The sequence below is a fragment of the Channa argus genome, chromosome 3 (assembly GCF_033026475.1).
Source record: "Channa argus isolate prfri chromosome 3, Channa argus male v1.0, whole genome shotgun sequence".
Classification (NCBI taxonomy): Eukaryota; Metazoa; Chordata; class Actinopteri; order Anabantiformes; family Channidae; genus Channa; species Channa argus.
The window spans coordinates 21,035,586-21,062,891 of record NC_090199.1 but is presented as its reverse complement, the minus strand read 5'-3'; the positions used below and the strand labels follow the sequence as shown (position 1 = coordinate 21,062,891).

The following is a 27,306-nucleotide window of genomic DNA, read 5'->3' as shown; positions in this document are numbered from 1 at the left end:
CACTATATTGCCAAAAATATTTGCTCATCTGCCTTTAGACCCATATGAACTTTAGTGACATCCCATTCTTAATCCATAGGGTTTAATATGGGGTCGGCCCACCCTTTGCAGCTATAACAGCTTCAACTCTTCTATGAAGGCTTTCCACGAGGTTTAGGAGTGTGTTTATGAAATACATAAGCGAAGACGCAGTCTGATTGTCTCTGGGTTCTGCTCCTGTGCTGCTAGGGTTAGTGTCTCTATGCTGTCTTTTAGTCCAGCTTTGTCCAGCCATTGGTAGGATTTTTAAACATCAGCTATTTCTTCTATCTGATGGTGGTACATACCATGCAGGGGTTTGTCCTTCCATGAGGATTCCTGCTCTTCTTTCCCTTGCTCCTCTGGTTTCTGTCGCCAGAGGTATTCACTAAGCACGTCATCACATGGGGCATCTTCCTGATGTATTCATGGGTCTTGGGTGTTTATTTCTGATTGGTGGCTCTGATGCTCACCAATCCTTGGCTGTCTTCTTTCTGCTTAATGTACACTCCCAAGATGCTGGATTTAGGGTGAAACCCTCCATGCATTGTAAAGAGCTTCCTTGTCTGGATGTGAGTGGCCCCCATGTCCTCTTTTGGCCAGTTTATTATACCAACGGGGTACCAGATGACCGAGAGGTTATTGTTCTTTCCATTTAGCTGACTTGAAAGCTTCAAATTTATTTTAGTCATTTAATGTATTGTAATCAATGTAACGTAACTACTCGAAACAGTGGATGTGGCTCAGTGGATGTGGCTCAGTGGGAAAAAAAATTTGTACCAAAGCACAGTTGTGTGAAACCTGTACTTTACTTTTTTAATTTCTAGTTACTTTAACTTCCTCAGAACTAAAAAAGGTAGTAATTACATTTATTACAATTTCAATAATTACAACACAGCGTTAGTTACTTTACTGAATTTTAATACTAAAACATTTTCTAAATCTACTAATAAACCAATAAAAATCTAGTACAAAATAATATACTAGATTGTAGTTAGCTCCACCTTTACCTGCTGCAACATTAATTATATTTACATTAAAATACATCAATATTTAAGATTTTGTATATCATTTTGCTTAATGATTTACTTTACTTTTGGTAGAATAACGAGAGGAAAATAAAAATTCAGGGACAGACATTTTTCCTTTCTTAAAGCCCTGAACTCTGTATTAATTAGGGTGTATATTATTCATCACCTAGAGTAGTTCAGTGTTGGTCTATCCCTATTTGGTCTCTATGTTCAAGAATGTGACATCAGAGCTTGTGTCTATCCTGCCTCCTCCTATTTTATTTGCACAAACTAAGGGCCTAACCTAGACCTTATCCTAGGAAAGAATTCTAATGCTCTGTCCCCTGAAGGGATTTATGCATTTATCCAGTTCACATCTTTAGAAAGCTTTTAGCTGTACATCAATGTTCTCAGTGTGTTATTCTCCTATGTATTCTCTATCTTTCCCCAGCTATGCTGAGCTCTCCCAATGCAGGCCTCCAAAATCCTATGTCCTCAGTTGGTGTAGGACAACCCAGTGCTCCCACCATCAATACCTCAGCCCCAATAGACCCCAGCTCCATGCAGAGAGCCTATGCAGCACTTGGACTGCCTTACAGCAGCCAGGCCGCTGGGCAGACCCAAACCCAACAGGCCCCAGGACAGACATCAGGGGCACAGAACACACAGGCCCAGCAACAACAGCTTTCGCAGCAGATGCGACCCATCAATGCACTTGGTAAAGCCAAATAGGCTCATTTGATTTCTGTAATTTTTATAAGCACGGTTACCAACTTTTGTATGCTTGAAATTTTGTTCTTTATGAATGAAACATGGGACTTTTAATACTCAGCATAACAAACTACAAGGATCCTAAATTGGTCAAAAAAATAAATAAAAATCCAGACTACAAAACTTAAACGGTTGCAAATAAGCTGACAATTTTTACTGTATAGGCTTTATGTACAGTACATCCAGAAGGTATTACTAGCTCTTAACTTCTTGCACATTTTGTTATGTTACTGCCTTATTCCCAAATGGATCAATTCATTATTTTCCTCAAAATTCTACAAACGATACCCCATAAGCACAATGTGAAAAACTTTGCAAATTAATTAAGAATAACAAACAAATCACATGTACATAAGTATTCATGGGCTTTTCCATGACACTCAAAATTGAGCTCTGGTGCATTCTGTTTGCACTGATCATCTTTAAAATGTTTCTACAACATGATTGGAGTCCACCTGTGGGAAATTCAATTGATTGGACATGATTTGGAAAAGCATACACTTGTCTATATAAGGTCCCCCAGTTAACAATGCGCGTGAGAGCACAAACCAAGCCATGAAGATCAAGGAATGGTCTGTAAACCTCTGAGACAGGATTCTATCAAGGCAAAGATCTGGGGATGGATACAGAAAAAATTATGCAACATTGAAGGTTCTAATAAACACAGTGGCCTCCATCATCCGTAAATGGAAGAAGTTTGGAAACACCAGGACTTTTTTCTAGAGCAGGCAGGCTGGCCAAACTGAAATCTAAGTCAGGGAAGTGATCACCCGATGGTCACTCTGAAAGAACTTCAGCCTTACTCTAATTAGAGGAGAACTTTCCAGAAGAACAACCATCTCTGCAGCACTACATCAATCAGGCCTGTATGGTAGAGTAGCCAGATGGAACCACTACTCGGTAAAAGGCACATGAACGCCCACCTGGCGTTTGCAAAAAGGCACCTGAAGGACTCTCCGACTATGAGAAACAAAACTCTCTGGTCTGATGTAACAAAGATTGAACTCTTTGGCCTGAATGGCAATTGTCATGTCTGGAGGAAACTAGGCCAATACCATCCCTGCAGTAAAGCACAGTGGTGGCAGCATCATGGTGTGGGTACGTTTTCTAGCGGCAGGAACTGGAAGGCTAGTCAGGATTGAGAGAAAGCTGAATGTAGCAATGTACAGAGACATCCTTGATGAAAACCTGTTTCAGAGCGCTCTGGACCTCAGACTGGGGCGACTGTTCATATTTCTACAGGATGACGTCCCTAAGCACACAGCTAACTACAGGACAGCTTTGTGAATGTTGAGTGGCCCAGTCAGAGTCCAGACTTGAATCCGATTGAACATCTCTGGAGAGATCTGAAAATGGCTGTGCACAGATGCTCCAAATCCAACCTGATGGAGCTTGAGAGGTACTGCAAAGAAGAATGGTAGAAACTGCCAAAATAGTGTGTGTTAACTTGTAGCATCATACTTAAAAAGACTCGAAGCTGTAATTGGCGCTAAAGGTGGTTCAACAAAGTATTAAGCATAGGCTGTGAATACTTATGTACATGTGATTTTTTTTTCTTTCTTTTATACATTTTTTCTTGTATAAAAAAGATTTTAAACAAACTTTCACGTTGGCATTATGGGGTATTATTTGTAGAAGTTTGTGGAAAATAATGAATTTGATCCATTTTGATATAAGGCATAAGACATAATAAAAAATATGGAAAAAGTTAACTGCTGGGAATACTTTCTGGATGCACTGTAGGTAATGTATAAATATTCACATACACACATTTAATAAAAATACGTGTGTTTTTTTAAATACATTTATGTGGAGAGATGTACTAAGCTTCATTTGGAATAAAGGCAGTGCTGTTTGCTCACAGCATTCACTGTTGCAGGTAACCAAATGGCTCTTGGAAGTGCAACGATGGGCGTGACCTCCTCAGAACAGACAAACCTGCACACAGACTCCCTCCCCAACACACTCAACACTAACAAGTCAGTCACTGCCGAAAAGCACTGCTTTGCCTTCATCGATTTAAAGATAAATTTAAAAGGACATAACTAAGTAAAATCTTCAACATTTACCTTTTTTGTACCTGCTGTTCCATCTCTAGCCAGCTGCTTTCAGATGGGTCAGCTGTGGGATCAATGGGAAACCTACCCACAGCAGCACCTGTCTCTGCTACAGGCACCAGAAAAGCTTGGCATGAGCATGTCACTCAGGACCTGCGCAATCACCTCGTACACAAACTGTAAGTCGTACCCCTGTTGTTCTCTTGTAACAGCTTGATATTAAAAAAGTCTATGCCTTAGTTGTTGGTAACCCACTTTTGATTTTTTTTCAAAGCTGAAAGTGCACAAGTAAAAAATGTTGTAGATATTTACCAATGTAAATTCTGTTCTTCTGTGGCAGAGTACAAGCCATATTCCCTACCCCTGACCCAGCAGCTTTGAAGGACAGACGTATGGAGAATCTGGTGGCCTATGCACGAAAGGTGGAGGGGGACATGTACGAATCTGCTAACAGTCGGGTAGGTTTTCATAAAGGGGCTTGAACCCGGGCACAAAATGAGTCACCTTACCTTATCAAAGACACATACAAAGACTTGTAGTGGAGTTGCAAAATGACTTGTTACCTACCTGCCTGTAGGATGAGTACTATCACTTCCTGGCTGAAAAAATCTACAAAATCCAGAAGGAACTAGAGGAGAAGAGACGTTCAAGACTACAAAAACAGATAAACCAGGCACCCATGGCCGCCCAGGGGACGCAGCAGACTGGTCTTAGCCAGCCTAACGCTTTGGGCCCACGGCCACAGAGTGAGTAAAAAATTTTAGAAGAACAACAGAATATCTAGGTAACATCTGTTTTCTCAGCTAAGGTAGAATAAAAAATAGCTCTCCAGTAAATGTTATCTTTGTTATCTACTAATTAACTTGGATATAAATAAAATGTATCTAGCCTAATCTTCACAATTAAGTTAGATATAAATAAAATAGATAAATAAAATGTAACTGACAAAATCTTTTTAATTATGACATACTTTAAATGACAATTTTATAAATGTAGTTCTTTGATTTGCATTTTAAAAAGGTGAAAGAATGATAATAGATGATTGATCGATTGAAAAGTGAGGGGCAAGGTGTTCCACAGTGTTAGTAGTAATGGAAGAAAACTTGGACGCCATTTGAGGTTGACTGGGAACAAGGGAGAGTGAAAACTAGGGGTATCTGGAAGCCAGTCCATGTCGAGCTTTAACAACAAATATAAAACTATTAAAATGATTTATGGGTTTGGCTGGGAATCAGTTGAGGAAAGCTATTGCAGGACAGATGTGGCCTTGCTTCTTATTAGAACTGTGTGTTGTAGCTGCATTTTGAAGACACTGCAGGTTAAACAGGGAAGCAGAACTGACTACAGCATTAATGACAAGATTAGTTTGATTCTTACATTTACAACACCTTATATAATTTGATAGATTTTCAGACGACACCGTCAGACTTTCAGTAAACTCAAATTGATAAATAATGTTTTATTAAATAAAACTTTGTCCATTTTTCCACTGCGTATCTGGTTCCAGGTCCTGTTTATTACTTTCTTACTGTGATATAATTGTGAAACCATATTGAACTGTCTGACATGTGGTGTTTAAATACATTTTATTACCAAAACCTGATGAAAACCCTCATTATGTTTTGAGAATATTTATTCAAATATTCTTATTACATTTTCTAATTTAAAAAATAAATATCCTACCTATAGCTTAAAAATATCAAACCATGCAGCAGCAGTAATTTCTCTATTGTATATATTTTCTAGCTACCGTTTTAATTATTATTTTTTTCTTTCATAGATGGGCCTGTTCCTTTGCCCAATATGCCAAATCAGATCATGAATCGCATGCAAGTTTCACAAGGTATGTTTGGATGTTGCATGCTGCATGTGGCATTTTCTTTTTAAGATTCCATGGGAGTGCCTTCTATGACAGTTGTCAAAGATTAATGCATGTCATAAAAATGCTTGTTATAATACAGAAAACTTAATTGGTAAGAAGAACATAAGCCAAAAAACAAGGAACTTTTAGAAAACGAAGATGTGGATCATGACTCAGTGAAGAGGAAAAGAGATGTGTGTACGTGAAGCAGACCCATAGGCTTGTTCATACTCAAATTAAAATAAAATACAATTTGGCGCAGGGAATAGATGTGAATGTTGACTAACATAACTATAAACTTATGGAAACTAAAGAACCAAAAAATTAAAGGAAATAAAATACAGATTTTCACCAGTGTCCTAATTTTATGTCTTTCCTTCTTTGCGCATCCATTGCTGAACACTGTGGTCCACTGTGCTGTCCAGGAATCAACCAGTTCAACCACATGGCTCTTCCCAACACCCAGATATCCCAGGCACCTATGGGAGCCCGAGCTGCCTCACCAATGAACCATCCACAGCAAATGAATATGAGCTCTGTGCCTGCGGTGAGGACAGTATGCATACAAGCACATGCATTCACACTGTGGCTGTCTGCACAAGATGCCTCTGGCTTATTAGAAATTCAGTTATTTGTTTAGGCCATTAATTATTTTTAGATGCATGATTACTATACCACATTGACAAATTAAAATGCAAAAGACCTGCATTAGCAGAAGCAGCTGTTAAAGCTTGGTTTAAAGTTGAGGTACTGACTTTTCTTTACAAAATAATGTTCCGTTGTGGCCACTCAATGTTTATGCTGGACCATTCACAGTAATGATATTCTAATCTTTATTATTGTTAATATTATTATGACTTCCGTCTTCCTTACATTTTTGGCGCCTAGCTACTCAGCCACTTAGCCTAGCAAGCTTTCAGCTAGAAACACAAACATTCAGTTCAGCTCAAACATTGAGCTTATAAAGAACATTATTGCCTCTATACGGCTTTTTGAACATCTGTTATACTTTTTAAAAATGTTGGCTTTTTTCATTTTGAACTGAAAGAAAAAACTCTTTAGCTACTCTTCAAATTTCAGCTTTAACAACTTGGGCATAATTCAGCCTAGAGAAACTATTTAAACTTTGAGCGAAACTGAAGACAGGTATCATCCTTTTGTTGTGCTTTTTTAAAATCTTTTACAGTTTTTGAATAAGCAGAGTTTTAGTTTTGCAGTTCTAGGAAATTTCTGCTCTTCTCCATTAGTGTGTATTGCAGAATGTTTTCCAAATAGAGTGGATGACATCACACGGTCTCTAACTTTTCAGCTTCAACTTTTTATCTTCTATTGCTCCTTTCCTCAGTCAACTTTCATCTTTCCTCAACAAATTATACTTTAAAACTTGGACTTCTTTCAGGAAATGTAACTCTCAGAGAGAGTGCAGCATATGGAGCCCATTATATCGGAAGTCCAGAAATTCTCAAATCACAAATGGGGCCTGTTTTAAAATTGCTGCCCTACCTTCTCTTCATTGAGTATCTACAAATAAGGTCATGTGATCAGCCTCAGAGCTGTGTCACTTAAATGGTAAAATCAGCTTTCTTTCATAGCATCTTTTTCATCACACATTGGGAATGACTTCAGCGTGACGTCATCAGAAGCTCCTATTGGACTCTGCTGGCCAGGATTGGCTGGAACATGCCATGTCAATGTTAAAGTGGGACTGTGTAGTGTCACCTCCTTATAAAAGGAAGTCATTCAAACACCTCTTTTGCTTTTCAACAGAAGTTCCAACATACTTATCTCTCAAGCCAACTGTCTTTCTGGGACCTAGCTTAACTGTCCCAAAGACACAAGTGCAATCTTGGTCACTGGGTGCTCTCAGCTCACAGTATCTTGAGATATCTACTCATACTAGTCTGTCACCAAACAGTAGTTCGAGCCTCGGACTGTGGAACAATACTTTACAATACTTTTGCAATAACAATAACAATACTTTTCACAGTTGCTTTAACCAAGTGGTAACACTTTTTAGTAGCAGTACTCCCCAAGCATATCGATGTAGCAATACTGACTTCTTGTGTTCTAGAAGTTGCAACACTCCCAGTTGACCCACTATTTTCTAGCCACACCAGGTTAGCTTTAGCTGTACACCACATCATATCCTCACAGCTTTTATCGCCTGCTAGTGGCCATGGCTACCGCAAATGTTCCTGCTAAGACTGATGAGAAAACACGGGCCCGAGCCTGTTCATGTGGCAGTGCAATTTCTATTGTGCGTATTCTGCCTCAGTCATCGGAGGAGTGCTTACACTGTTGCCGGTTTCCTTTCAAGGTGCTCTGTTGCTTACTGGCTCATCAGATGAATTTTTCTTGGGGCAACCCAGTCATGGCCCTTTTATGCAGGCAGCCTTGGAGCCGCTGGACCATGTCGAGGTGACGGTCCCGGGTACCTGGTCTAAGTTGGGGGGGAGACCAACTAAATGTCTCAAACCCCATCCCCAGGAACCCCTAAGTATTTGTTTAAAGAGGTGGTTGAAGAGTCACATGGTGGGTTGGAGCTTCTCACGTCTCATGATGAGGATAATGACGACTCCTCACAGGCACTTTAGGGCCGGGTTGCTAAATTGCACCCAGAGGGCTGCCCAGGCAGAGGACAGAGATGCATCCTCCCCCATACTGGATTTGGAATTGCAGGAGGTGTACAAACACGCAGCTGCCAAGCTCAATATCTAGTGTCCTGAGGTTCAAGCTGAGGTGACTGGGTCATGCTTTGACAGGAAAAAGCTGCTGAAAGTTAAAAAAAGATAGGGAAACAACTGCTGCCAATCTTCTTGGAGCTGTTGGAAGAGATTGAAGTCTCCTGGCATAATACACCATACATAGACAAGCATCCCATAGCAGGCAGCTGCATGCTTGATTGTGAGAATGCGTCTGTTTTTCTCCCTTTCCGTCCAGGACGCCCCCCTGGTAGCTCGCCAGTGGCCTCATGTTCTTCTGTATGCATCGGTTGCTCTGATTTCTCCGACCCTGGCCAGGGTACGGGAGGAGGGCCTATATGTGATTCTCATAGCTCCCTAATGGCCATCAAAACACAGGGTGGCTAAGGTAACTTGGCTCCTCTACCATGGACCTTGGCCCCTACAGAGACCTGCTGCTGCATTAAGGTGTGCTTGGTAGCAATTACTGCCTGCCTTGTTGGTCTGGAGGGGAAGGCTGTGGGACAGTATCCCTTGGTGTGCCGTTTTATGTAAAGCGTAAGCTCCCTGTTTCCAGACAGCTGACCCCCTAATGGGACCTTCCTATTGTATTGGAGGCCCTGTCAGTTCCACCTTTTAAACGTAAGAACAAGGTGTATTTGAAAATGGTGTCTCTAAAGACAGTTTTGCTGCTGGCTCTCACTTCAGCGAAATTGTTGGGTGAGATTCATGCTCTTTCAGTGTATCCAGCACGCACAAAGTTCTCTTCTGGGAATGTGTGAGGGAACTTACAACCTAATCTGGCCTTAATGCCTCAGGTTGTGTGCTAATGTTCTCTATTTGATCTTGATCTTGATCTTTTATTCTCCGCCATTTTCCACAGAGGAGCATTAGCAGTTACATATGCTTTGTCGGGTCTGCCCCTTGCACGTTTACATAGATAGAACTAAAGGCTCTTGGAGGAGAGGCCAACTATTTTTATCATGGGCAAAGAACCACTTGGGGAAGCCAGTTTTAAAAACGGGCTATTGCCTTGGCATGTAGCTATAGGGATCTACTGCCAGTAGCAGAACTGCGGATACACTTCCAGGGGCCTCACCATTTCATGGCCTCTTCAGAGGGATCTCCATTGAGGACATTTGTGCTGTAGCATATTGGGTTACTGATTCCTCACTAGCTCATTCAGTGTTTAGTGTGGGTACATCTTTGTAATGACCTTTAAAGGACTATAGTTCTCGGGTATCGTCTGCCAAAGATCCAGGTGTCAGTATTTCCCAATGTGAGACCCAAAACGAATGCTATGAAAGATAACTTTCAGAAAACTCTCTAAGTGTCTCACCAGACTACTCTCCTTGCTCATACTAAAGAGAGGAAGAGGTGGCATTTTGAATGGGAATCTGCAGTGTCCCCTCCTTTTATAAGGGGCAGGCTCCTCCCTCTTTGACACTGACATGCTTAGTTCCAGCCAATCCTGGCTGGGAGACTTCTGATGAGGTCACTGGTTCCCAATGTGAGTGAGTGAGAGTGAGCGTACTCATGCTACTCAGAGAACAGTGATTATGTAAATAATCCAATTTCTGTTGAAGTCCACCTACAGTGGAGACATACACACGCACACACACACACGAACCACGCTTTCAAAACAAAAGACTTTTGAATGATGTTTCATATTTTTTGCATTTAAATGGAAAAATTAGTTTGGGCTGAAGTTTAACTACAGTGGACACATAGATACGAAAGAGGTACTTTCAAAATAAAAGCCTTTTTTACACTTTCTCAAGTTCAGCATTTTTTTTTTTTTGCTTTTTCCTTTGAATGTTTCACTGCTGAAAGGATTTTTTGAGGCCACCTTGGTTCCAGTCCCGAACCCAGATAAAATGGGAGGGTTGCAGCAGGAAGGGCATCCGGCATAAAAACTCATGCCAAATCTACATGCGGCACACATTCTGCTGTGGCGACCCCTGAAGGGACGAGCCAAAAGCTGTTGATCTATTATTATTCTGACTTCCAACTTCTGTACCCTATTTGGAGGGTACTATTTCGGCATACTTTCAGCTAGAAACACGTTCAAACTACAGTATGCTTTTTAAGGACATTATTTCTTGTATGTGCCTTTTTATATTAATATTTTTGGTACCTTTTTAAGATTTTTTTAAATTTATTTTTTTAATACAAATATTATTCCTTTTAGTGATGTGCGATGACATCACATAATTCCCTTTGAGGTGTTTAGGGCTTACTGGCTTTGAAGTTTGCCTAACCAGTATATAATGAAGCCACATTTTGTTGTTTCAGCAAAAGCTAAATCTTCAGCTCTTTTTCAGGTTTGCTTGGAAAATGCTTTCAGCTCCAAAGCATTCACAGTGCAATTTCCTTCTGGAAATGCTTTTTCTAGTTAAAAAACTTTCACTAATGTCACTGTGCAATTCTCTAATAAGTCTGGCTTGTTACATAATAATTACATGAAAAAATTAATTAGGTTTTTTATCGTAAACATCTTAAACATTTTATCTAGATCCTTTTAGTTTAGTTTTTGAGGAGTTTTGAGCCAAATACTAGGATATTTTATAGATGAAGTGTTCTCTGATGGACAGTGTGGAATGACACCTCAGACCTATTTGGGATTTGTGGGCTGCAGTCACTTACCTGCCATAATGAATTTATGTTGTATATTTTTAAGCACAGACCATGACCAACATATAAATATATATTTTTTTATAACTTTAAGTACACTCCCTGGTTGTTTTTGGTACTTATGATGTTAAAAAAACATTTGTACTAAAAGGAAGATAAAGTAATGCAAAACTTTGCATTCCCTCTAAATTAATCTTAAATTAACTTTAATTTCTAATGAACAAGCCTTTTTACTTCCTTAATGGACATAAATGTAATGTTGATGGGGGGAAAAAAATATTTTTTTTTACACTTAATGCCATTCCAAAATAATGAGACGCTTTTACTTTATACTGTTTTTACAGTCGGCAAAGCTTGCCTCATTGTAACTAGAAAAACTTCATAATGCATTACAACTGCATTATTATGTAGCTGCATTGTAAGTAGTGTGATTGATCTTTGCCACGCTGTTTGGTCAGTGGAAAGATTTTCCCTCATTCTGCTCAGGGTCACAGTTTTTTTATTTCCTGGTTTGTAGATGGGCATGTCTCCCTCCAGGATGCCCCAGGCCCAAGGCATGATTGCTGGACATGGCGGTGGCAACGTGGTGGGCCAGACAGCCAACCAGGGACAGTTTCTGGCTCAGAATCAGTTCCCTCCAGGATCCGCTGCAGTCACTGCAACAGGTGCCATGAATGTCACTGTGGGGCCTGGCATGGGTCAGCCACAGGCACAGGCTGCTGTCACTCAGGTGAGACATGAAGAGAGGTGAAGGATATACGGGTGTAATAAACACATTTGTATAATTGTTTTGTATTTGGTAATACTGTTCTTTTTTTAAGGATGAATTTGGTCATTTTCTAAAAGAATGGTATTGATTAAAAAAAAATCACCATACAAACCAACATTAAATATTTTCTACTTGTGTTTGCTTAGTTTTCACCCAGCAGTCTGAATTAGCTTGTTCTTCTGTGCCATGGACCTCCATAGTTTTCAAAATCTATTAAAAACTCGTCAGCCAAACACACCGCTTTACTTGCATTAATCAGCCAAAAACATTCCATGGACTTATGGGAATTCACATCAATTTAAGATGAATGATTAAGTCTCTGGGTAATGTCTCTCAGAGTTTATTTTTTTTTTTGGACAACAATGGAGATCTGTGGCACAGACAAACAAGCTAATCTGGATTGCAGGCTGAAGTAACCAAAATAAGTAAAGAACATTTATTGTTGGTTTTTAGTGTCTGAATGGTGACTGTGGAGAAATAGTGTTGGTCTGTAATGCATTACTGTCATAGTGTCACTTTTCCCAGAAATGAGTAGTGTAGAAAGTTAAAAAAAAAAAAAAAACAAGCTTTCAGTAATATTACAATTACTCTCTTCAAAAACCAACTCCTTGTTACTTTTGTTGCCTCCTCATCAAAGTTTGATTAGAAATTCAACTATTAATTTTCACAGTTGTTGCATTTGCACATGTTAATATTAGCACCACCATAAGCAATACACTACAGTGGAAGATGGAATTGCCTAAGGTTAGCAGCTGGAAATATTCCTATTACTCTGATTTTTAGTGGGACAAAAAAAATTATAAGAACATTGTTGTAAAATGCATAGGTGCCAATTTCGAGCAGGGGTGAGAACCCATGGGGGTAATTGCATGGTGAAGATAAAAATTAGACTGCAGTCTACATTTTCTTCTTTGTTAAAATTACTTGTTTAGATGAAAACATGTTTCATCCTCATGTGAAGATGTGCCTGTATGCACTTTTATAACAACCAGCACTGTCATAATTTTCTAACCTTATGATTTATGTAGGTTTATTTAGATAAAGAAAAGTAAAGTGAGCTTCAGACCCTAACACTTCAAATAATTTAACAAGTAATGTAAAGAGTAATTTTGGACAGTGAGCAATAAGTAAAGTCATAATTTTAATGTTGAACAGAGTAATGGATGATATGTTAAATTTTTTTGTGTAACGTGCCAAACAGTGGTTGACCATGAAATAAAACCAAAATTATCCTTTTAAGAAGGGCTACAAAGTCGTGTTAATTCCGACTAGTTGTTGGGAAACTAAACGCAACCACATTAACCAATGATACTATGCACTAATTGCTTTTAAAATTGTCTTGTTAGTCACAAGGTGCTCACTAAACCCAAGTTATATGTGATGTGGTGTTTGTCTGTTTGACTTTATTACTCTGTCTGCTTCTCCTGTGTGTACGTCCACCTGCCCTGTGTGTGCGTGTGTGTGTGTGCGCGTGCATGTGTGTGTCTTTCTCTCCAGCAGCAGCAGCAGCAGCAGAACGCTAATCTCCCCATGAATGCACTTGGCCCCTCAATGGGCCCACAGCTAGCCTCCTCCCAAACCCCTTTGCACTCCACGCCTCCGCCTGCTGCCTCCTCTGGCTCCACGGCTGGGGTGGCCACTAACCTGCCGCACCCCCAGCCCTCCAGCCGCAGCTCCACCCCCACCCTCCCTGGCCCTGCCCCAGCCCAGGGCACCTCCCTTCCCTGCCCTTCCCAGCCCCAACCCCAGGTGGAACTCCCTGCAGCAGCACAGACGCAGCCCCTGCCACAGCCCCCTACCACACCGGTGAGCCTGAGACCCTCCGCATGCCCTCCACTCTGAATGCCCAAATTTCACCCCATTCCTATCCCCCTGACTGCCATGTACCAACCCACCCCATCCACATCCACCTTTCTGTGTTATAACTGCATCTTTATCACTGTTTGTAGCACCCATCACAGTGCAAATGTTACACATTTCTAATTAAGGGAGCAGTGGCATTTATTTGGGAGGTGTTCATCTGTGTCATAGCTTTAGCTCTGCATGCAAAACTGCAATAAAGCTGTTGCCAAAACCTTATTTGTCTCTTTTTTTCCATTCCTCTTTTTTCTTTTTCTCTCCACCTGTCCCCCCCCCCCACCCCTTCCTCTGTGTTTCAGCTGTCTCAACCAGGAGCCAGTCTGGATAATCGGGTGCCCACACCGGCCTCAGCTGCAAGTGCTGACCTGCACTCGCAGCATTTTGGAGCAGATCTACCCGCTCAGGAGGTCCAAGCAGACATGCACCATGACCAACAGGAGTTCAAAGCCGCTGGCGGCAAAACTGAGCCTAAGGTGGGGGTTGGTTGGAGCTCCATCTTCAGACTAAACTTACAATAAATGCATCATTATGCTGCAAAACAAAGTTTTTATCAAATATCAAAGTATATGATAAGTCCATGTACTTCATGCAGCAGCTACACAACTTGTTATTCAATAATAAAGGAAAGAATTTGCTATCAAGACAGTTCAGTTAATCAGGAGACCTGTTGATCGAGGACTAAACCATAGTTTCATATGTGGACATTGCAGAGAAAAGATAAGCATAATTTTGTATGGAGTTTAAGCAGCTGGCTTGTGGATGGACTCATAAGCATAAATTTAGCCTAGATGTAGGAAAAGCCATTTTATTTAATTCATGTAACATAATTCATGTTGGTATTACAAATGCCATCAGTTGAACCCTTTTTAGGATTATATTATGTGATATTGGTAAAATCATTCAATTTCTTGTCTATAGACTGAAGATGACTCTGCGTCCACGTTGGTGAAGAAGGAAGAGCTACAAGAAAAGCCAGAGCCAATGGAGGTAGAGGAGAAAAAGCCAGAAATAAAGACAGAACCCCCAGAAGAGGAAGAGGGTGGAACAAACACAACATCCTCATCCCCATCTCAGTCAAGGAGGAAAAGTGAGTGAGAAGCAAAGAGATAAATAAAATGAGCATGAAGCATCTAAACACAAACATAGATGTTTTATTTAATGCCAGTACTGATTCTACACGCACACTGTGCCAAATGCGAGACAGTTATCACTTTAAGTTTCAGTTAATGGAATTATTACAATATTATAAGTCTGACGCTGAGTGTTAACTGAAGGTTAAATGAACGTCCAGGTTTCCTTTACTGTTGTGTAAACAGGAAAGCTGGTATCCAAAATTTAGGTGGGGAATTATGGAAGCCTAAATTCCCCCAGTAGACTTTTGTTGGAGAATGGGCATTACTTTTGCAATGTATATGTCTAAACAGGTTTCTAATGGACGTTCACCCCTTTTTTGCTCCCTCCTCTCAGTTCCCCTGTTTGGTTACTCTGCTGCAATATGATCACAGACAAATAAGAAAAGTCAGAAAAGCAGTTTTTTCTGTCACTATACCATTACAATTTGTGCACCAGGCTTCCAAAATAAGTCCGAGGTGGAGATTAAATCAGATTACTCTTTTGATGCATGTATATCTGTATTTCCAGTAAACCGATTTCTTAAATGCATGTAAATGCTGTTCCCAGATTATCTGCGAAAGCTGATTTCTCCGAGTGCCCTGGTTACTTAAGTTCAGTCACCATTGCTGTTAGTCACACAAAGTATTCTGACATTTCAGAAAATGTTATCCCAAAAAACAAGACAAATGTGAATTGTTAAAACTAAAAAAGGCACAGAGAAGGGGATGTAAGTTTATGGCAGTATATCTTACAGTTGCTTTTTCACTAATGTTTTTTTTCTTGCTTCCTTTCATTTTTAGGTTATATTTTCTCTCTTGTCTTTATTTATTTGTGCATAACAAACATTACCTTTTACTTATTTATTTTTATTTTTTTCAGTCTTTAAGCCTGAGGAGTTGCGCCAGGCTCTGATGCCAACTTTGGAGTCTCTCTACAGACAGGATCCTGAGTCACTGCCCTTCAGACAGCCAGTAGACCCAATGCTTCTGGGTATCCCTGTATGTAGCACACATGCCCTTGCCAACCTAACGTTTTTACTTCATAACCATATCTTTCAAATTATATGTTAAGTATTTGTCATAGGATGTTTATTAAATGTTGTTTAACAACGTGGGTAGAAGCATAATTCTCAGTTGTACTGTACTGGCCTTTTGCACTCATACTTTTCCCATATCTGTCATTTCTCTGTCTAGGACTATTTTGACATAGTTAAGAACCCAATAGATCTGTCCACAATAAAGCGTAAGCTCGACACAGGTCAATACCAAGAGCCCTGGCAATACGTCGATGATGTCTGGCTGATGTTCAACAATGCATGGCTCTACAACCGCAAAACTTCTCGTGTCTACAAGTACTGCTCCAAGCTGGCTGAGGTGTTCGAGTCAGAGATTGACCCTGTCATGCAAGGCCTAGGCTACTGCTGCGGCAGGAAGGTGAGGTGGACGGGGTGAAGTACAAGATAGTTAAATGTACAAGAAATGAGAAAGGCTGCAATGATGAAGAAATCATCTTTAAACGAGCATCTGATTAATTAATTTTCCTACTTCTGATAGCATTTATAGATTAATTTGAAAAATTTTGATAACTTTTTATTGTGTCTTCTTTTTCCAGTATGAGTTTTCCCCTCAAACGCTCTGTTGTTATGGCAAGCAGCTCTGCACAATACCCACTGGAGGAACATATTACAGTTACCAGAACAGGTAGGGGTGGGTGTGCGTGAGTGACTGAATTCCTTTGGTAGTGTGCATCTTTGCAATTGTGACTAGCTGCAAACTATTTCTGGGTATATACTATTAGTGTCCTGCCTGTAACTTGACTATATAATTTAATACATGTCTGGCATTTGCATGCACAGTGGCTTATTAAGTGTTTTAATGGGCAATAAATGCAGGGACTTGACCCTGATTAGCCATGCCCTGCAGCCCTGGGATCTGTCCCTCTGTAACTCTAGAGGGACCACTGTGATTCAGGCAGTGCTGTCATCTTGACAGCTAAAGCTTTATTAGATCTGCCTCTTGGTCTCAGCAAGAGAACAAAATGTTTTTGCTCCCAGCAACACTTAACAGCCAGATTCCAGCATTGTACTAAAGACGCAAAACCCAAAAGTGTTTCACACACAGAAGGGAGCCGGGCAGTGTGTTTGGGGTTCTGTCGAGAGACTGAGTTCAGTTTTGCTGCCCCCTCTCTCGTGCGACACATGAAAATGTAAAGCTTTGCTGAAAGCCACAAACAAAATTATTTTATAAACAAAATTGGGTCTTCCAAATGGACAGTGACCGGAAGCATACTGCGAAGTTAGTTACATAGTGTCGTAAGGACAACAAAGTCAATGCTTTGGAGTGGCTATCACAAAGCACTGATCTTAATCCTATAGAAAATTTGTGGGCAGCGCTGAAAAGGCATAGTGAGCAAGACGGCCTACTAACCAGACTCTGTTGCACCAGTTCTGTCAAGAGGAATGGGCAAACATTTCAGCAAACTATTGTGAGAAGCATATGGTAAGATATCCAAAACGTTTGACCCAAGTCATACAGTTCAAAGGTAATGCTAATCAAATACTAAGGAAGTGTATTTAAACTTCTGACTTACAAGAAAGTAATAAAAACAAATTCTAAAAAAAATTCTCTCTCTCATTACTCTGTCATTTAGCAAATAGTAATAATTTTGGAAATCCTAACTGAGCTAAAACAGGAAAAGTTTAGTCTGATTTACTGTCAGAGTGAGAGAGGAGAAACTTTTTTTGTCTTTTTAAACTTCAGGTTTCAACTGTATATGACAAAATTTTTGTTTAACTGGCAGCACAGTGGCAGATACAATACAGCACAAGCCCGACAGACAGCCTGCACCTCCTGCATTGCAGTCTATTTACACTCAGTGGGAGCTCAGGGATGTCCCGCTGTTATAAAACATAACAGCACAACAGTAGAAAAGCAAAACACAACAAAACAAGTCTTTTGTTTGTTTTTTTGCGCACACTTGTATGAGACACACAAACAAGTAATCAAATGCTAAACCTTACAGTGTGACACATTTTCGCTGCATTTGTTCAGCTACATCTCTAATGTTTAATGTGTATCTTTGCAGGTATCACTTCTGTGAGAAGTGCTTCAATGAGATCCAGGGGGAAAGTGTGACGCTAGGAGATGATCCTGCCCAGCCTCAAACGTAAGAAAAATGTGTATTGATAGTTCAAATTAAAACTCAACTGCACTTAGAAGCAGATTGTATAGAGACCTCTGTTCTTTTTAATATCTTTGCAACGTTTCTACCTGCCTTATGTAAAACTTGTTAAACTTTAACTTGCTTTTATTTTCAAATCAGTTGTAACTATGTATTATTGGGTTTAAGATGCTTATATATGCATTATCTAATAAATACTAGACAACAGTCCACATGCCATCGTGTTCACTTTTAGGGCCATTTATTGTAGTATTTTTAGTTATTTTTACTTGCCCACCAATAACACTCACAGAGCTGAGCACTGAAAAAATGTCGGTGTGAGTTCTTCTCACTAATGCTCAACTTTTATTATTTTTGGTTCTTATCCTTAACGCTTTAGGATGATATCAAAGGACCAGTTTGAACGGAAAAAAAATGATGTGCTCGACCCTGAGCCGTAAGTAGACACTTACTTACAGTGAGACAAACTGACGGAAAGAATTTTCTCTGTTGTTGTTTTCCAGAAGTTACTTTAATAAGATTGAAAAGTTATTTTACTCAGTTTCTGCCCCCCACATCTGGCTTGATTTTCATGTGTTTTGTGCATGGTTTGCATATTTTTCCTTTAGAGCTCTCTGATCAATCACTTTTGTTTTGGTGAAGTCTCAAGGCAGCTCAGCAGCGCCACCAGCTGAGTGGCACTCAATACTCTTGTGTGACCAATACGTTTTTACAAGAGAACATGTTCCCTAACTTGAATATGCATCGATTGTCAATGTGTTGAACCAAATACACAAAACTAAACCTTCCACTGAGGCGCACTTGCATTGACTTTGCAAGTGCCTAACGACTGAAGGAACATTAACTTGAATGGTGATGTTTGTGTTGCTTGCTGCCTGAATAAAAAAAAAAAGGTCCAAGGACCATTTTCAGACCTGAATTGATATTTTTTCATTGGTGCTGATCTTGGCAGTTAAGTTGACATTAATGCAGTACTGCTAGATTTTGCAGTTTAAATGTTTGGCTTACAAAATGCTGTATTGCGTGCTTGCTTTTCTTTAGATTTGTTGAATGTAAAGATTGTGGACGGAAAATGCACCAGATTTGCGTCTTACACTACGAGGTCATTTGGCCATCTGGGTAAGATGTCTCACTCAACTACTTCTACACAGATTCAATGCAATTTTGGTATGATTTTTTGGGTTTTCATTGATTTTGAACTTCCTTTATCCCTCCAGATTCATCTGTGACAACTGTTTGAAGAAAAGTGGTAAAACGAGGAAGGAGAACAAGTTCACTGCCAAACGTTTGTGCTCTTTTCTGTATTCTTTAAGTGAAAAACATTGAATTGGTTTACCCTGTGGTGTTTTATGTAGTGTTCAAAATGTCATTATTGTGGTTTTGTCTCAAAAACCCTGAATACACAAGTTAATATAAACCACTTCCACATCCACATGGCCTACATCTGTTTCTTAGCGGCTTTCTTGCTGTGATGGCCTTGATCTTTTGTGGTTTTGCTGGCATTTTCTCTGGTGTTTGTAGCCCTGGAGAGCATATCTGACATTTACGGCATATGGCGCTAACAGATTCCTGCTCTCATGGTTTCCCATAAACCATCGCAAGGTCTATAACTAATAATTTCTAGAGCATTTGTTTGTTTAACTTGAATGCCACTCCAGGTTGCTTTAGACCTAATTTAACCTTTTGTCTTTTCTCAGAATTGACCATTTTAAATCCTTCCTTCCATGTGTTTATGAACTGTAGGGCTTCAGTCAACACGACTGGGAATGTACATAGAGGACCGTGTTAACAAATACTTGAAGAGACAGAACCACCCAGAGGCTGGAGAGGTGTTTGTGCGAGTGGTGGCAAGCTCTGACAAAACGGTGGAAGTTAAACCAGGCATGAAAGCCAGGTGAGGGCATCATTGTCAACAAAAAGTTAGAAAAATTGGGAGGAAGTATTTAAAGAGGTTTTGATCCAGAGTTGGACATTTTACAACACTGTCTCCAAAATATACTTGGTGTAATGTATGCTTGTATATTAAAACATTTTTTTAACTAATAAGTGTCAGGCAACAAGACAACCAGGTGAAGACCTTAATGTTGTTGATGACCAAAACCCTGTCTCCCCTTCTATAAATGAATGTACCGACATAGCTTGTATTTGTTCTGAGCTTGTATTTATTGCCTCTGCTATACAAAGATGAATGGTCTCTATAAAGTTTATACCCACTTGAATTGTGCATTGTGGAATCGTCATGGACTGCACACAACATCTGAGAACCTGTTGTTTGTTTCCTCACACAAGAGCATGGTCTGCCATGCTCTTCCTACGCCTGAAGGGATCAGGCCCTCAACCAAGAGCCTGTTGTCTTCAGTTCAACAGATTTTAGGATATTGACTGAAGACCACTTGACTTGAATTGTCGCTATAAAAAATTGATTGTTTGCTTAAAAAACACTTCTTAAAATTAAAATGTTAAAAATTAAAAACCTACTATTAATACTTCATGTTCTATATAATATAGGGACAGAATTGTGAATTTCATTGAATTGATGATTGGTATGTTTTTTTTAAATTTTATGCTGTGACAAGATACCATCGTATAAAATCAGCACTGAGCAGTCAACATCTGTATCAAAGATGCTGTTCACACTTATTATTGTTTGTTATTTATTTATTTTTCCTTGCTACAGGTTTGTAGACACGGGTGAAATGCCCGAGACCTTTCCCTACAGAACCAAAGCACTTTTTGCATTTGAGGAGATTGACGGTGTGGACGTTTGCTTCTTTGGCATGCACGTGCAGGAGTATGGATCAGAGTGCCCATTCCCCAACACTAGGTTGGTACATGTAGTTATTAGATGTAGAAAATCATAAAAAAACTAGTCTTTTTGCCTCTTTTCTGTTTTAATATATGAAATTGAAAGTGCTCCCTCTCTTTTTCTCTGCAGACGGGTCTACATATCATACCTTGACAGTATTCACTTCTTCAGACCTCGGATTCTACGAACAGCAGTGTACCATGAGATCCTCATTGGCTATTTAGAATATGTCAAGAAACTCGGGTAAGTCATCATCTCATGACCCAACCAGGGGAGAAAAGCCTTGAAATTTGTTTTGGGATCCAGTTCTGGGCCAACAAATGTCATAAACTTTACACCGTCTCTCTGCAGGTATGCCCAGGGCCACATCTGGGCTTGTCCCCCTAGTGAAGGTGATGACTACATTTTTCACTGCCATCCCCCTGATCAGAAGATCCCCAAGCCTAAGAGGCTGCAGGAGTGGTACAGGAAAATGCTGGACAAGGCCTTTGCAGAGAGGATCCTGCATGATTACAAAGTAAGAGATTTTCTTTTAATTAGGACAAAAGGAAAGTAGGCCTACCTATAAGTATGTGATTAGCAATATTTAGACCAAAGGAAGAATTTGCACATGAAAATTATATTGATTAAGTTGCGCGCACACATTTTTTTCATTGTGTTTTTGGTCCCATTAGGTTTTTAAACAAGCATTATTCAAAAATAATTGTTGTGTTTAATAACTTAATATGTAAAGGTTGTACAGCTGAAAATATTGGACTACTGATAATATGTAAAATGTGTCTAAATGGCTTATTATGCATATTTTTGTTTTTGCCTGTTTGAAGGACATCTTCAAACAGGCAACAGAAGACCGACTGACCAGTGCAAATGAGCTTCCCTACTTCGAAGGTGACTTCTGGCCCAACGTGCTAGAGGAGAGCATCAAGGAACTGGAGCAGGAAGAGGAGGAGAGGAAAAAGGAGGAAAACACTGCTGCCTCTGAACCTCCTGAGGTTAGGGCATTGTATTGTGTATTATCACACACAACAGCCCTTTATCAAACCTACTATAGAGTCAATAGTTTTTAATTTGCTTTTCCTTTTGGACTATCTTCATCAAGACATTTTGAATAGAATATGTCGAACTTCAATGATTACTTGCTGTGTTGGTTCAAATTGTTAAAGTAATACAAAGATGCTCCTACAGACTCCTCATCTAGTAATTACTAATAATTACTTGGTGACAATATGTGATTATCTAATAAGCGGATTTGTTAATAGCTGTCATTGTGTATCTTCCTCAGGGGACACCAGGTGACAGCAAAAATGCCAAGAAGAAGAACAACAAAAAAACAAATAAAAACAAGAGCAGTGTAAGCCGAGCCAATAAGAAAAAGCCTGGGATGCCTAATGTAGCCAGTGATCTGTCCCAAAAGTTGTATGCCACCATGGAGAAGCACAAAGAGGTCAGACTTGATTGGGTGATTTACACAGTGATACTGAGAAAGCTGTCTTTGTATGTATCTTTTTAAATGGATCTTCCAGTTTCATTTTTCTGACTTTAGGTTCTGTCTCTTTCTCTGTTTCTTGTCTACTGAAGGTGTTCTTTGTGATCCACCTTCACTCTGGACCCATGGTCAATACCTTGCCACCCATCATTGACCCTGATCCCTTGCTTTCTTGTGACCTCATGGATGGCCGTGACGCCTTCCTAACTCTGGCTAGGGATAAGCACTGGGAGTTCAGCTCCCTCAGAAGGTGCAAGTGGAGCACCATGTGCATGCTGGTTGAGTTGCACAACCAAGGACAGGATCGTTTCGTCTACACTTGCAATGAGTGCAAGCATCATGTGGAGACACGCTGGCACTGCACTGTGTGCGAGGTGAGAAGTTTTGCACTCAAATGTCTTGTATGTCTAAAGCCGAATTATACATGGAAATCTGTCCATCTATCAATTAGGACAGACACAACTCGTGTCTAAATCTTATTTTTAGACTTTGTCAGACTATTTTTAATTACTGTGACTTCTCTTTCCCTTCTCTTAGGACTTTGATCTTTGCATCAGTTGCTATAACACCAAGGGCCACGAGCACCAAATGGTGAAGTGGGGTCTCGGTCTGGATGACGACAACAACAGCCAGAGTGGAGAGGCCTCCAAGAGCCCACAGGAGAGCCGGCGCCTAAGTATCCAGCGGTGCATCCAGTCCCTTGTTCACGCTTGTCAGTGTCGCAATGCTAACTGTTCTTTGCCGTCCTGCCAGAAGATGAAGCGAGTGGTTCAGCACACCAAGGGCTGCAAGCGCAAAACCAATGGTGGCTGCCCTGTATGCAAGCAGCTTATTGCTTTATGCTGTTACCATGCGAAACACTGTCAGGAGAACAAGTGTCCTGTCCCATTCTGCTTAAACATCAAGCACAAGCTTCGCCAGCAGCAGCTGCAACACAGGCTTCAACAGGCCCAGCTCATGCGGAGAAGAATGGCCTCCATGCAAGGCAGAGCCATGCCACTACCATCCCCACCAGCCTCGGCTGCCCCCAGCACTCCCACTTCCCATACCCAGCCCAATACTCCCCAGACACCCCAGCAGCCACTCTCCAACCAACCGCCAACCCCCAACTCAGCAGGTGTTCTGTCCCCCTCCTTCCCCAACACGCCTCGCAATGGCCAACCTCAAACACAGGTGTCCCAGGGCAAGCCTGGGCCCCAGGCCTCCCCTCTACACCAGCAGCAGTCCCCTCTCCCGCAGCCTCCACAGCAACCTCAGCAGTTACAACAGCAGCCTCCACTTGCTGCAGTCAAGATGGCACGGCATATCGAGATGATGGCACAGGCCCAGCAGAACTACCGGGGTAACATCAACGGCATGAACCCCCAGCAGCCACAACAGCGCATGACTGGACCAATGCAGCAATCCATGCAGATGGTGACGGGGCCTCGGGGACCACAGGTCATCCCACCTGGTATGGCCCCCGGACAGTGGCCTGGAGCTGCAGGGACCATGCAGGCAACCCAGACTCAACAGCCAGGCCTTGTCCCAGGCCAGACCCCACAACAGACCATGACCATGCAGCGAGCCATGATGCCTTCAGGGCAGCAATCTCAACAAGGCCAAAGGATGCTGATACCTCAGCAACCTGGTGCCCGGCCACAAACACCCCAGAGACCTGGTGCTATACCTCCTAATGCCCTACAGGACCTTCTCCGCACTCTTAAGTCTCCTAGCTCGCCCCAGCAGCAGCAGCAAGTTCTCAACATCCTCAAGTCAAACCCTCAACTAATGGCTGCTTTTATCAAACAGCGAACAGCCAAGTACCATGCCAACCAGCCGCAGCTACAGCAGCAAGCAGGTCAGCAGCAGCAACCCGGTATGCCAACAATGCCTGCCATGACAATACCAGGTGGAGCAGTGCAGAGGCCAGGGATGCCCCCTCAGCAGCCGCAGCAGCCTCCTGCTCAGGGCATGGCAGCTTTAAATCCTCAAGGGCAGTTGATGAATGCAGCACACAACAACAATCCCCAGCTCCAGGAGATTTACCGTCGGCAGCTCTTAAGGCAGCAACAGCCGGGAGTTATGGCTCAGGGCCACCCTGCCCAGTTCCCTGCTCAGGCGCAGGGTACGGCACCTACGTACTCTCAGCTCCGCATTCAGCAGCAGCAGTTAGCCATGCAGGCAGGCACAGGGGCAGCTGGGGGGCCCATTGGCCAGCTCCCACCCATGGCTCAGATGGCCCAGCCCGGTATGGGGATGGATTCCACCCAAAACCTACTGCATCAGCGAATCCTTCAGCAGCAACAGCAGCAACTTCCCCAGCAGCAGCAGGTCGTCCTCAAGCAGCAGATTGGTTCCCCTGTCCAGGCTAGCCCTATGAGCCCCCAGACCCATTTGCTTGCCAGCCAGGCCCAAGGTGGAGCCCACCTCCCTGGGCAGCCTGCACTAGCCAACGCCCTCAGCAACCAGGTCCGTTCCCCTGCGCCAGTTCAGTCACCCTGCCCACCTCCACAACAGCAACCCCAGCAGCCACAGCCACCACATTCCAGTCCGTCACCACAAGTCCAGAACCAGCCCCAGCCCTCACCCCAGCACCCCCCACCACAACATTCTGGTTCCCCCCACCCAGGACTTGGAGGTCCACTACAATCCTTGGAGCAGGGACACTTGGGGACACCAGAACAGAGCGCCATGCTATCACAGCATAGCACACCCAATAGAGGAGGTGGGAACAGTGATTTGGTAGATGCTACAGGGGACTCTCTGGAGAAGTATGTGCGATGATTGTAGCATTTCTGTTGGCACCTAAAGAACACAATGTTGCTCCCAGGGCCCCATTCTCCAACTTTTTCTTCTAGTTTCCCCTCAGACTATTTATCCCGTTAGAGGGCTGTTCTTTCTAAGGTTGAGAACATTTTTTTGTACTGACTTGTAAAAAGTTTCAAATGTTGTAAAAAGATAAAAGAAAATTGGTCAAGGAAAATAAAACAACGAAAAAGTTAACACTTCTAGGGAATGTAATTGTTTCCTAAACCCAAGTAATGGGTATTTCTTCCTTAAGATATTGAGGGATTTGCAAGTTGCTTCTTACATAAAATTAAAATCACAAAGAATATATTTTTTGGTTGAGACCAAATGTGTTCAATACTCAAATTTATTTTTTTTTTTTGTTTTTGGTATGATTTCATGCCTTTCTGTTTTTTTTTTTTTTTTTTTTTTTTTTTTTTTTTAAGAAAATGTACAATTGCATTATATTATTCATATCTTTTTATTTTGTACCTTTGGAAAGATTATCTTAAAGCATTTTCGTGTTGAAAATTGTAAAATAATTTGTCTGGAATTTGGGCCAGGTTTTTGTTCTCTTCTCAAACTGTTCATTCCTGGCTGTTGTAATCTAGTGTTGTACCAGTACTCCAAGATGATGTGTTCAGGGACAGACACCGCTCCCTTCCTCTTTGTGTGTATGAAGAGCACTCAGTTGTATTAAAATAGGAAATGGACTGCGGCAGGTTGTGTATACACAGGCATGTATGCAGGTGCACATGAAGACACTGACATGAACCCTCACAGTCACTAAGAAACACAACACAACACATACAAGACTGCAACCTATATCTCACTGACCTGGAATTTGGAGTCTCTGTCTTGCAAATGTAGAAAATTGTTGCTTTGACATTAAGAATTGTCATATGTTTTGTCATACATATGTTGTAAAGTGTAAAGAGAGCTTGAGAAAGAGACCAGCCCCCTAAGCTGAGGTGAAATGATCACCGGTTGGTTGTAGGCCACATATTGGATGACACCCCATCCTCTAAATTTTACACTAAGCTGTGTGCTTTCTAGGGATGAGGGGCACATTTGAGGTTCACCCTGAGGAAAACTAAATGTTATATCAACCCTCATTCCTCTCTCAAAAACTTGAATTAGGGGGATTTACTTTTTCTCCTATTGTAAATCAAGTTAAGCAAAATACTATAAATATAAGGAAGAGAGAATGAAATCACTGTATAAACTGGTAAAAGACTCATTTCTTACTTATATACCATATTGTTAAATAAACTGTTGTGCAACAGAAAAATTCAAGTACTCTCTGTTGACTAATAAGGTGTGTCCTTTTTACTTTTTTTTTTTTTGCAGCAGTGGGTGGAAGTGTTAGTGAAAGGCTGTTTCAAAAAGTTAATTCTCTTTCATTTTAACATTTATTTCTAAAGACACCTGTAGATTATGAGAGTAATGCAGTATGAAACCATGTTCTCTGAAGCTGTTAACAATGGGAAAACTTGAAAAAGGTCACAACTAGAATGGTTTATATTATGATACATCACTACTCTGCTTAAAAAAGGTATTTGGTTAGGTTTGGTTTCAGTCACTGGCCTCTTATTTGCACCAATAGAAATGATAATTTCAAAATATCTTGGGTATTTCAAAGGAATTTGATATGTATTGATAAGAAATTGTTTACTAAATTTAAAAATAGTACAATATTACAATGCAATTCCAAAGTAAGTTCAAGTGACATGATTGAGCCCCTGCTTCTCATACTCAGTTTCATTTAGATGTACTCTGAGATAGTTGGGCACCAGCTCATAAATGCATTTAGACCCACTAAAGTAAATGTATCAATGGAATGAGGATGTAGGTTTGGGGTTTATGTTTGACACTGGTCAGTTAAAGACTTTATTAGTGTCATAAAATAAGAACATTAAAAAAACTTTGTATTTTCGGCAATTTAAACACAATAGCAAGTAACATTATTCACTTTATACAGAGACCAGCCCAAAGTCCTAAGGTCATATGGTCAGGGGCCCATTCGTGCCTCAGAGTAATAGCATCTTACGAACATATTATTTCTTCAGAGGACCATAATGCATATTAATTTACTCTGCGAAAGCATGACTGCTGGGCATAAGGAACATTTGGGATAAATTTACAATATGTTGATTAAAAATATGTCTCTCAAACTATTCTCAGTTTACTTTTAAGGTTTTTTTCTTTAATTTCAGAATGTATAAATATTCGTGTTTTCTTTAGCCATCGTATAAGCTCAATTCTAAAATCTGCAGGGTCGCGTACCCTTG

General features: G+C 40.9%; 1 protein-coding gene across 6 annotated transcripts in view; it reads left to right on the top strand.

Moving 5' to 3' along the window:
- crebbpa (CREB binding protein a) overlaps nt 1-26,304 on the top strand; it is a 51,564-nt gene extending 25,260 nt beyond the window's left edge. For 4 of the 6 annotated variants that reach the window (XM_067497769.1, XM_067497768.1, XM_067497767.1 and 1 more), the window contains 26 exons: nt 1,480-1,746; nt 3,679-3,778; nt 3,898-4,035; nt 4,197-4,314; nt 4,434-4,602; nt 5,637-5,699; nt 6,143-6,264; nt 11,550-11,762; nt 13,299-13,607; nt 13,961-14,134; nt 14,580-14,748; nt 15,654-15,772; nt 15,968-16,207; nt 16,386-16,474; nt 17,859-17,939; nt 18,334-18,390; nt 18,996-19,073; nt 19,172-19,239; nt 19,698-19,848; nt 20,632-20,778; nt 20,890-21,003; nt 21,112-21,277; nt 21,585-21,752; nt 22,043-22,204; nt 22,339-22,620; nt 22,784-26,304. In XM_067497769.1, coding sequence (XP_067353870.1) covers nt 1,480-1,746; nt 3,679-3,778; nt 3,898-4,035; nt 4,197-4,314; nt 4,434-4,602; nt 5,637-5,699; nt 6,143-6,264; nt 11,550-11,762; nt 13,299-13,607; nt 13,961-14,134; nt 14,580-14,748; nt 15,654-15,772; nt 15,968-16,207; nt 16,386-16,474; nt 17,859-17,939; nt 18,334-18,390; nt 18,996-19,073; nt 19,172-19,239; nt 19,698-19,848; nt 20,632-20,778; nt 20,890-21,003; nt 21,112-21,277; nt 21,585-21,752; nt 22,043-22,204; nt 22,339-22,620; nt 22,784-25,012 — 5,993 coding nt within the window. In that variant the 3' untranslated portion in view covers nt 25,013-26,304. The remainder of the gene's footprint in view (nt 1-1,479; nt 1,747-3,678; nt 3,779-3,897; nt 4,036-4,196; nt 4,315-4,433; nt 4,603-5,636; nt 5,700-6,142; nt 6,265-11,549; nt 11,763-13,298; nt 13,608-13,960; nt 14,135-14,579; nt 14,749-15,653; nt 15,773-15,967; nt 16,208-16,385; nt 16,475-17,858; nt 17,940-18,333; nt 18,391-18,995; nt 19,074-19,171; nt 19,240-19,697; nt 19,849-20,631; nt 20,779-20,889; nt 21,004-21,111; nt 21,278-21,584; nt 21,753-22,042; nt 22,205-22,338; nt 22,621-22,783) is intronic. The other 2 variants (XM_067497766.1, XM_067497770.1) reach the window with 2 other exon arrangements.
- Nucleotides 26,305-27,306: the final 1,002 nt, after the last annotated feature.